Source organism: Ostrea edulis, chromosome 1 (assembly GCF_947568905.1).
Source record: "Ostrea edulis chromosome 1, xbOstEdul1.1, whole genome shotgun sequence".
NCBI classification, from domain to species: domain Eukaryota; kingdom Metazoa; phylum Mollusca; class Bivalvia; order Ostreida; family Ostreidae; genus Ostrea; species Ostrea edulis.
In genome coordinates this window covers 96,467,741-96,480,019 of record NC_079164.1, presented here as the reverse complement: position 1 = coordinate 96,480,019, position 12,279 = coordinate 96,467,741, and the positions used below count along the sequence as shown (strand labels likewise).

General features: G+C 34.9%; 1 protein-coding gene across 1 annotated transcript in view; it reads left to right on the top strand.

Moving 5' to 3' along the window:
* Positions 1-378: 378 nt before the first annotated feature.
* LOC125672314 (G-protein coupled receptor dmsr-1-like) overlaps positions 379-12,279 on the top strand; it is a 103,424-nt gene continuing 91,523 nt past the window's right edge. Inside the window, exon 1 of the mRNA XM_048908548.2 lies at positions 379-678. Coding sequence (XP_048764505.1) covers positions 539-678 — 140 coding nt within the window. The 5' untranslated portion in view covers positions 379-538. The remainder of the gene's footprint in view (positions 679-12,279) is intronic.

The following is a 12,279-nucleotide window of genomic DNA, read 5'->3' as shown; positions in this document are numbered from 1 at the left end:
AGTTCTGGGCTTCATCAGCTTATGTTAAATGTTAATCGCTTTAAACAATTTCTTTGATGTGAGGTCCTTCAAAAAAGAGAAATACAGACAAAACGCTCCAGTTTAATTCTTGTGGTGCTCTTAGATATAACACCCCTTTAAATAAAATCCGTTAAGTGTTTTTTAAAACCTGGTCGTTAAAGTCAACCTGTTGTAATTTGAAAACTGAACAGCATCCATTTCCTTAGTCAGCCATAGTATAAGGCAACACAGAAAACTTTAAATAGAATTTTTTAACGCCTGATAAACGACTGATTTATGGAAACCCCAACAGTAAATGAGAATTAGATAAAGGCTCAATAAACTCCGCGATTGATCTGATCGAGGATACTGCACAATTTATGATGCGTTTTGTCATTGGTATTCATCAAGTTTGCGTATTCAGGCGTGCGTTGCATTCAAGCTGCAGCGGACTAGAGAAATAAACAAGTAACTTTACTTAACTGTCGCGGAACTATATGGCGATGATGGAGAAAATTTTATTCTTAAAGTAGAAAAAATGTCTTTGGAAAGTTTAATGTCTGTTGAAAACGTATCCGTGCCATGTCCGAGTGAAAGATGTTTCGTGACTATCATCCAAGACGAGTTAGGCAAATCGGACGACAGCCCATTAGTGACGTGTGGTGGAGATTCAATCTGGTATGTTTTATCATTTATGACTGACTATCTGTGGACACTGTTCACAAAACCACTAATTCATAAATCAGTTTAAGGAGTATTATGGTTTGTATCATGGCCCTTTCGTGAATTGATCAGTATATGAGTACACCCATCATCGATATTTTCTTTATAATGTGATACGTGTACGATGTCACTTTCTGTGAAAACGATACCACAAAAATATTCTCAAAATACAAAATTCAGTAGAATGACTTTCGTGCTTGGAACACATATTTTCCTCAATATGTATACAAGCAGTGGGTTATATTTCATTCTAAATGATATTTCGGGATGCACTGGGTGGGCGGATCTGAAAATAAGTTTATGGAAGATTTGCGTGCGATTAGTTCCGACATGTTACAAATGTGACGGTCTCATCAAAGCTAGTCTGTATCCTAAAACATCAGTTACTTACTGTGTATACTGACGATAGATCGACAACGTACGTTTGAAACAATGAGATGTACAGATGTAGTTTCTGGGATTTTAAGAGAAATTGTGTACAATAGGTTTTAGCCCGAAAGTGTCACCTGTTCACAGAGTAATAAATGTTGGCGTGTCGTGAAAAACAAATACCACTGATAAACGACACAGGAATTATATTATTAATGAATTGCGCCAGAAGCAAACCTTCTGTTTGAAATTTGCTCATCGTGATTATCAAACGTATTTCGTTTGAAAGGGTTGCACTCTATAATGCTAATTTTGTCCAAAAGGTCCGCTTAGGTAACGCGTTCCTCTCACCGATCCATCTTAATTGTAGAAAGTAAACCCCAAAAGAATTCCCACATAAAAGTATTAGTTAAGTGCATTTCCATATGTAAATTATTATACCAAGTTATTCCGAAAAAATGATATGGATCAGAGATGAGGTATGGAAAGATTACGGTTAATCGTGTCGAATTATTTGTGTCTGTTTTTAATTATGATGCAATCCTATTGTATTCGAAACAATGCACATTTGATTTTAATTATTCCATGTTCAATTATATCTTTTAAAGCCATGTCAACTGAAAACCTAGAACGCACGAAATGAAACAACAGGAAATTGTGACCGACTTCTGTTTAATATTATGATGTTAGACAATGCAATTGCAGTCTTTATAATTAAAAATCTAATATTAGTTGATATTAACAAATACACAACACGATCCCAAGAGCTAAAAGGAAATTATCTATGAAAAAATCAATTTTTCATATCTTCGCTGTTAGCATAATATGCGGCAAAGTTTGATAATGTGGCATATCGAATTTAATAAACACGATGAACGATAATAAGTCATGAGCGTCCTGCATACTTTAAACTTAATCACAGATTGTTCAATGGGTGGTTTTTTTCTACGTGTTTCAAATGTTTTTATGCAGCAAGTGATTTTTGTAGAGACAGCTGGACCTCTCTAAAAATCACCAACTGCAGCCGTTTTACTAACATTTTTTTATTGAAATTGAGAGACCCATTTATTCATACCAGCTGTGTTCTGTATCAATGTGTCTCTGACCTAAAAAATGAAACATACTGTATTACTCCTGGTTAAACGCTTGTGTTGGACGTGGGATAAATTTTGGTTTGATAAATCAAAATCCTATTACATTTTAATTCACCCACGTGCCAATTTTACATTTAATTGGGGTCTGTATCGAAGATAAAGGCACCCTATGGAAATAATTACTGTACTTTAGACCCCTACACGTCGAAGACATATTTTGCATGCTTGATGAAGATACATTACGAGTAAACATTTTAAAGTAAACTTGTCAAAGTTGGAAAGTGAGTTTCGAAGGTGAAGGTTACTGGTAATATACATGTATTTTAACACTTTATAATACTTTGGTGTTATCTTGAGCAGTTATTAAACACAATTGTTGACATATTTTACACAGCACTCGATAATAATCACCGTCTCTCTGTCCATTACACTTACAAATGTAACACGAAATTGTGATTAGCTCTAAAAACACAAAAGCACAGAACCTAAGCCGTTAAAACAGGTAGTGACAGTTCCATCGCCAAACGCTCGGAATCAAGTGTGAATGTCACGGGTCCTCGGAAACCTTAAAAACGGATGTCCCGTGTCGCAGTAGGCGTGGCACACTAAAGAACCCTCACTGCTCAAAGGCCCTAAGCGCCGAGCAGAGGCCTTTGTAGCCCCTCGCCGATCTTGATGACGTCTCCATACGAGTGAACAATTCTCTCGAGAGAGACGTTAAGCGAGATACCAGTGGCGGATTTAGAGGGGCGCTGCTGGCGCCCCCTCCCCCCATAAGTTTTTCAAATTTAAGGTAAATCGCGGTATCTTGTTTCGGAAAAAGTACTAAACGATAAAAGAAGCAATAATTTCTTCCACTCCCGGAGAAATAAATGACAAAATCCTTTGATTTCTTGAATTACTTTATTGGGAGAACTTAATTTTTTCCAAAACCCCTTAAAATTTGGGTCATTTTATTAATTTCACCTTATTAAAATGATAGAATAGTTCAAATGACTTAATAGGAGAAATATTTCAAGCCCCATAAAATCTGTAAAATCCAGGAGCTTCCGGGGGCTTCGCCCCCTGCACCCACTGCCTCATAAAGTGGCGCCCCCGTAACCACAATTCCTGGATCCGCCCCTGGATACAATTAATCAATCTAAAAACACAGTCGTCATAATCTGCATAGGAGTACCTGATAGCTGGAGGAAGACACCAAATAGATACAGTCTAAGGCGAGTTAGCCAAAGGTCAAGGTCAAAGTGGTAATGGGCATATCATGTACATGTATCTACTTTGCGTTTTGATAAATGAAAAATCAACCACACGATCTGACAAGTCGACAAGATCCGACTAGTGACATAACGATCTTGGTTAGAGTTAAATGTAGGTCATTTTTAAATGTGTTTTCATTAAAAAGATTATTCTTGTTGATATCAATAGAACGCATCTTTGAATAGAAATGAAATGTCAAAAAACTTTCCGAGAAGCAAATTCATGTTTACTAATTTTTCCGACTTTGGATTTTCGATTTTTTCCTACCGATTATAAACTAGGAACACGTGAAAATTAATTATCAGTGAATACGTGTTGATTTCCTTGTGACAGATGCATGCATTAATGTTAAAGTTGTAGAAATAAATTTGTCTGCTTAAGAGGTTCGCATCTGAGATTTGGAACAATGTCAAATTTTTGGGAAGTGTATTTTTGATTTCTACATTGAAGGAGAATTAGGAAATTAAAAAGAAAAACTGGGGTCGCAAACGCTTGTTATTGAGCTATGTACAGCGTTCTAAACATGACCTTTTGGTACTTAACATTTATTCAATTAACTTGAGTTGTGTGTTGGTATCAATTGAACACAACATAAGCAACACAAATCAATCATTACATAAAATAGGTACATAATCATGTCTTCTAACACTATAGATTAAATAAAAGCTTAATACAAGTAATGAAAATAATGACCTTTTTGCACTTTATGTATAAAAAAAATTCCATATAAAATTAGTAGTAATGTCAATTTCTAAAATTTTACATAACTTTCAAGGTCTTGTCTTAATATTTAAATTGAAACTTTAAAAAGTGGGGGTTTGGAGACCAAATGTTTAAACTATTGGCGAAAATAATGAATTTTTATACAAAATTTTGGGTAAATTAATAGACTTTTTTTAAGAATCGGTGTTCTGTTTGGAAATATATATCAACCAAATTAATAAATTGCAACATCTGAACTAGTTCCAAGTCTCAACTATTTGTTTCATAAATTATAAAACTGAAATACACAAATAGAAGATATATTAGATGAACCAGAAACTATAATATCGCACAGATTTAGAACTTTTTGATTAATCAATCCATCCACCACAGAATATAGTTAGTCCCTGCAAAATCCTTTCAAAATTTGAACTGACACAATTTTTTTTCTCAACTGGATGGGGTTCAGTAATAGATGTGTAATATGTCTGCACCAATGGGATCAGTATTGAGCCAGTAAAATCCTGCGCAGTTGTGCTCAAAAGCTCACCTCCTTAAGTAAATCCAGGCATATTTGACTCGAAACGTCGATCGAAGAGTAAATTGCCCCCGGTTCCGGCATTTACACGTTTCCCATTAAGTGGGCTATGCTTGCCCACTTCTCTAAAAAGAATACTAGATACTAAAATATGTGCAGTGAAATATACCGAACAAGTACCCCCACTTCGTTTGCTGGGGATAATCAAGTAGCAGCTATACATCAATTAAAAGTTTACACTTGGTTCAAAGGGTCTTTACGCCCATACGAAACATACTTTCTGATAATGTGCAATCAATGCAGGATTATAACACTCATTTTTATGCCCCCACCAGAAAGTGGTCGGGGCATATAGTTTTACCCTTGTCGGTCCTTCCGCGAAACCCAGTTTTACGGACTTTTCCCCCCTTCTAAACGCCTTAATAGGATACATTGAACTGATTTTTTTGTAGGCAGGTGTATATTGATAGGTTACAGATTGAGTTTGTGTTTCGTTCCGATTCGTTGATTTTTTTTTAATGGAATTATGCCCCTTTAACATATATAATTACCGTTACGACCAGTTTTCCGGACTTTTTTCTAAACGCCTGGAGATATTGAATTGATTTTTCGTATGCTAAGGTATATTAATGAGTTACAGATCGAGTTTGAGTTTTATTCCAGTTAGCTGACATTTGATGGAGTAGTATCTATTTTATGGCTGTAAACATATAAAGGATTGTTGTTGAGTTCTTCATTGTACTACATGCCTGTAACATACAATCTGAACACCACATTCAATGCTATACATGTACTTCGATGGATTTCCTAGATTTGACTTTACTGCAGGCGGGGGCATTCGCGGCGTGCCGACACATATAGAATTATACAATATTAACAAGAATACGATTTTTACAGAAAAATTTGAATACATTTATAATATAACTGTTTATATACACGAAATGGTCTGTATTTCTACTTGCTTATGCAGTCTTTAACTTTTGTGTCCGTCGGATGGGACGTTAATGGGTGGAACACAATCCCCTAGGCACACAAAAGATCGTTTCCCCGAGTTTCGAAAAAGAGTAGGCTCAATGAAATGATATCAGTGAAACTCAAACACTCACAACAAAACATAATTGAATTAGTTAACCGCCGTAAAATGACTGAAATAGTCTAAAACTGCGTAAAACCCTATTCATCTATTATCTTCACCTTGCATTCAATCAATGAAAGGATCTTATGTCAAAGAATTGCACATGACCAAGATCAGCTGTAAGAAAGATGGAAATTATTTACCTGGACACTAGCTTGTTCTAGAGAGATATTTTAAAATGGCAAAATTTGATGAGTGCCTACTTATAGGTGTTCATCATAAACCTGGACCACGGTAATCCCATGGGGTTCCAGGTTAGAATAGGTCATCAGTACCCCTCCCCCAGGCGACTAAATGGAGTGGTCCTTCAGATAGACCGCAAAAACCGAGGCCCCTTATCATAGCAGGATAAAGATCTCTCCTTGCTCAAAGGTCGTAAGTACCAACCAAAGGTTGCAATTTTTTAATTCAATTTATTCTCATATTGCACAAAACAACATACAGAAGATATACCTATGTACACACTGTTAAACAAAGAATTCAGTTGATGTAATGCATGAAAGAGTGTACAGTTTATAATTTTTATCCTGGAAGGGCAACTCTCTTGTCAATTATATTTATGAATTTGGATAGATTACTCATAACAGATAACTTTTTATACGAAAACAAGTTAAAGAAATTTATGACATTTGGGCTGTTTGTGTATTTAGAAGGTAAATAATTTTTTCTACTATCTCTAACAGCTGAACAAGTCATGATATAGTGAAACGCATCCCCAACCTCATTTTCACATAAATTACAAATTCTCTGATTTCTGGGCACACCACTCCATCTGCCTGTCTCAATAGGTAACCTGTGATTATTGTTCTAAATTTTGCTAATGTAAGAATGATATTTCTTGGTACATTGGCTTCTACATAACTTCTCGACGTAAAAATATTATTTGTAAATAAATTATAAAGTACACCTTTCCTGATGTATTACATTCAGAAACCCATTTCTGTTGAAATTGATCATTCAGAGTTTGTTTAATAACACTAATCAGCCATTTTTCATTTTCTACAGATTGTAAAATCCAGATATCATTTAAACCAATTCTTGTAAAATTGTAGGAGGATTGTGTGTTCAGGTACTATTTTTTTTAAACAAAAGAACATTACAGGCTCATCTGACTAACACATGAATTGGTCAAGAGCCATGGCAATGAGGGTTCTTTAACGTGCCAAGGCCTGCCAGTTTCAGTTTACTTTATTTACTTACACCATATTATGGTACATGAGGTACAATATTTACAAATAGAATATATTATATGCAAGGTACACGTGAAAAAAGCTGGGAGTTGTTTTAGATACATAAAATGAGTTAAGGAGGACAGAATTGGTCATATATTTTAGATACAAAACTACACAATTTGATAAGTACATTAGGGTCTGAAGTTGACATTAACTCTGAAAATTTGAAAAAGTTAGGTTTGTGACAATATTTTCTACACAGATACTTTCTTCTATAACATTAAAAAAAACTTACATTCAAGGATAAAAAGGTATTCGTCAGCTATCTGACCCGTATTACAGATATGGCAAGTTCTTTCGTCTTTAGGAGTGCCACACCATATTCCAGTCTCTACTGGGAGTTGGTGATTTGAAGTTCTAAATTGAATAAATATTGTTCGAAGTTTTTTAGGTAAAGTATTTAAGTATTTTTCAAACCCAAATTCACTTTTGAAAATGCCATACGTTTCACCCTTAGATGACTCCCGTATATCACTTTGCCATTTCTGTATATACTGATCTTTAAGACGTCGTTCAACAGTAATTTTTAACCACTTTGTATTAAAAAATGCTTGTTCATTCCATATATTGGAGTGTCCACAAAGGTCAAAAATATTTTTAATACAAGATAACCAGGAATTCTTATAACTTTCTCTACAAAATAGATCATGTACATACTTATACAAACTACACACAATCTTATAATCTGGATTTAAAAATAACCTTCCCCAGTAAGAAATCATTCTTGTATACACTGTTGCATATAAAGGAAAGCGGCCAGTTTCTCCATAGACCATATAATTTGGAGTACTACTTTTTAAGTTGAAAATATATTTTAAAAATTTTAAGTGCATACGCTCAATAATGTCAAGATTTTCGAACCCCCAAATCTCACAACCATACAAAAGTACAGGTGCAACAACTTTATCGAACAAATCAAGTTGACATTCAACTGATAGATTATATTGTCTAAATTTTCGTATAACCCCATACATGGCATTTTGGGCTTGCTCACATAAATGGGTTGGTTTTTTTTTCCTTGTTAAACGATCCTGATCTGGAAAAAATTATACCCAAATATTTGAATTCTTTCACAATTTCAATAACTTTGTTATTAAAGTAAAATGTATTATTTGGAGGTCGACCTTTAGAAAAAACCATAATTTTTGTCTTATCGACGTTGAAATGTAATTTCCACTGAACACAATATGAATGAAACTCATTAAGAGCATGTTGTAATCCCACTGCAGACTCTGATATAATCAATGTATCATCGGCATAGAATAAAATAAAAAGTTTTAAATAAAGTAGACATTGGTTTTCGTCATTGTTTGGTATACTTGAATTAATAGAGAGTCCAAGCACGTTTTTACTAGAAAGAAATTCTTCTAAGTCATTGATATAAAGCGAGAACAAAAGAGGAGATAAATTTTCACCCTGACGAACCCCAATCTTACAGTTAAAAAATTCAGACGACTGGCCATTAATGGATATCATAGACTTAACGCCATCATACATGTTTTTTATATATGTAAAACACTTGCCATAAATACCGTTTTTTAACAATTTATACCACAACCCATTTCTCCAAACAGTGTCAAATGCCTGTTTAAAATCGATAAAAGCACAATAAAGTTTCTTTTTGTTAAACATTACCATATTGGTTAGAAAATACAACGTTAATATATTGTCAAGAGTGGAATACCCTTTCCTAAAACCCGTTTGACTTTCACTGACAAGATTATAATTGTCTACATACAATTCCAAACGTTTACATAAAATAGAAGTGAAAAGCTTACCAAGACAACAGTGTTATTGGACGGTAGTTTTCAGGTTTCGTTGGGTCGCCTTTGTTTTTGAAAATCGGTTTTACAATGCCTATTAACCATTCGTCGGGTATAATCCCACTATCAAAAATCAAATTAAATAATTTTGTATATACAGGCAAAAATATAGACAGAGATGATGAAATATGTTCATTCAATGCATTGTCAAAGCCTGCTGCCTTATTATTTTTCAATTGTTTAGCCGCAGCTAAAATCTCCTCTTCACTGATTTTGACATTCAAAAATCATCACATTCATGTCTGCCTACAGAAGAACTAAATAAATGTACATCTTCAGTATGACTATCAGAACATTCATTCATAGTCTTCAAAAAAAATCATACATTGAGTTGATATCAACAGCACATTTTTCTGCACTTTTTGAACCATTTAATACTTTCCAATAATCTCTAGAGTTTGTAGAGCGCAAGAATTTTAACTTTTGAGCGATGTCTTTCCTATACTTTTTAATATGTGTATCCATCACTTGCTTATATTTCTTGCTTTCTAATTTAAGATTCGCCTTGTTTTCTAAAGAGGCATTTTATTGTGCAGTCTTTTCGCCAGATGAAAATTCTTCCTTGCGGTTCTACACTCTCTATTGAACCATGGTTTGTCACGCTTGTTTTCAAAACTATTTTTCTGACAACGTATACCAAATGTATATTTAGCTGTACTTAGAAGTACATCACATAATTTATCAAGTACAAAGTTTACTGTATTTTTTACAAACATTACCTATTTCCATGTTGGTTAAAATATATAGTTCGTTTTCTATGTCCTTGACCTTAGAAACATCAACGTTCCTGGGAAAATTATTTGCTTGGTCCAGTGACAACAGTTTTACACATGACTGCGTTTCAACAATACCCTTACATCTTTCTTCTGCTAGAGAAGCAGGTAGAATAGAAAACGAAATAGGACTGTGTACATCTGAAAACAAATTACAGAAGTCAAAAATATCAAACTCTTGAATAAATTTGAACATATGTGCACTAGCAAGTACATAATCTACAGTACTGCTACTTTTACATGTTAAACCTCCCACAGATCTATCACTTCCAACTCGCCCATTTACGATATAAATATCATTATTTTTACAAAGATTGATCAATTTGTATCCAAAATTATTTACATGTACTATCCTATGGAGAGGTATTTGAAAATCATTGAATATCATGGTCCTGGTCTCAATACCCGTCTTAAAAGTATCCTCACATTTGTGTAATTGTAATTGAAATTCATCAGCAGAAAACCAGTCAGGTAAATGACCTACTCTGGAGTTAAAATCGCCCATCAAACATACATATTACAATCCATAGATACAGAAATGAGTTCATTCTCTATGTCTAGAAAAAAATCAGGAGAAGTATATTTACTACTCTCTGGAGGTAAGTACACAATACCACAGATCATATCTTCATCGGTATTAACAATGGATTTACTCAATTTAAACCAAAGAACATATTTACAAGAAGTATTTACAATTTTTACATGTTTTACCAATGTGTCCTTCACTGCTAAAACAATACCACCTGTCCTAACCTTTGAGAGTTTGTGTCTATTTTTTGTAAACACGGTGTAATTTCATACTTCACTCTCAAAAATCAAATGTGCCATTCTGTTTTCAATATCACACAACACAGCCGCAACACGACGATTTTAAAATCACATCCAAATGACCCGTGATTATCGCTTCCAAATGTTTGGCGAAGGAGCAATCATTTCCTATGATTGATTAATTGATGTAATGTTTTACACTACACTCAACAATTTTTAGCTCTTCTGAGCCGAAGGCTCAAAAAGCTAATCATATGGCCATATGTCTGGAGTGCGGTGTGCGTCAACTTTTTGGGAAAAGGGTTATATCTCAAGAACCCCTTGGTCAATTTTTCTCAAATTTGTCACAGGGTATCCTTGGCCCAAGGGCTTTCATGTGTACTAAGACTAGGGTTGTGACCCTTTAAAAAGGGGAGATAATTAGGAAAATGCAAAGAAAAGTAGTGGTTGCTAAAAAATCTTTCTCTGACGAACCACTGGGCAAATTATCACCAAACTTATGCATAAGGATGAGGATAGGTTGTAGATAGAAATTGTTCAAGGCATCATCCTGGGGCAAAGGGTGTGGTCTCAAGGTCACTTCAAAGTTGACCTTCAATTTTGTTTTGTTAAAACTTTGATATTTTGTTTAGTATAAGGACTAGGATCATCAAATTTTGTCAGTTGATGCATCTTAGGACCTAATATCATGTTGTCTAAAAAGTAGGTCGTGGTGACCTACTTTTTGAATTTTGCAGGTAATTATTATCAAATGGATTTTGATGCATATCTTGGACACTTTTGAGCCTATGATTATCAAAAGTTCTCAGTTGATGGATCACGGGACCTTTAACTGTGTTATGTGAAAAGTATGTCACCATGACCTACTTTCTGAATTTTATGGCTAATCATTTATGAATACATTTTAGGTTGTTATTTCAGATACCAAGAGGTTTAGAATAATCAAACCTTGTAAGTTGATGCGTCTAGAGGCCTCGAAACATATTTATTTTTTTTTAAAGTAGGTCACAGTGACCTACTTTTTGAATTTTGCAGACATTCAAATTTCATTTTCAATTTTAGATGCATATTTTGGACACTATGAAAGCTAGGATCATCAAACTTTGTCAGTTGATGGGTCTCGAGTCTTCAGAGTGTGTCGACCAAAAATAGGTCACTGTGACCTACCTTTGGAATTTGACGTTTATATCTGAATATTTCAGATACTATTTGACTTCAATTATCAAACTTTGTCAGTTGATGCATCTTGAGTCTTTGGAGTGTATCGACCAAAAAGTAGGTCACTGTGGCCTTCTTTTGGAATTTGACAGCTATATTTGAATACTATTTGACTTGTCAATTGATGCATCTTGAGTCTTCAGTGTGTCGACCAAAAGTAGGTTACCGTGACCTACTTTTGGAGAGTTGCATTTAAATTTTCAGGTACTATTTGACTTAACATCATCAAACTTTGTTAATTGATGAATCTTGGTTAGTGAGAATTTTTGCCTGTTCTACAATGTATCAGAAGAGCGATTCTAGGCCCATGGGCCTCTTGTTCAGTTATCTGGTGGTGTCGAGTTTGAGAGAACCCAGATACAATGTACCTGGGAATAGACCACCGACCTTCCGAAAGTAAACAGGGAAACTTTCTCACTTACCGGCGCGAGCGGGATTCGAACCCGCACCGACAGAGGTGAGAGGCCATGTGATTTGGAGCACGATGCTCTAACCACTCGGACACGGAGGCCCCCTATGTTTACGTCTTAAAGACGCGGCCATGGCACAAGCGTAGCTCGAACTCACGACTTCCCGGTTACGAAGCAAAGGCTCTAGTACTGAGCTACCGCGGCTTTATGATCCTCGGGTGACTTAAAGCATGCGAG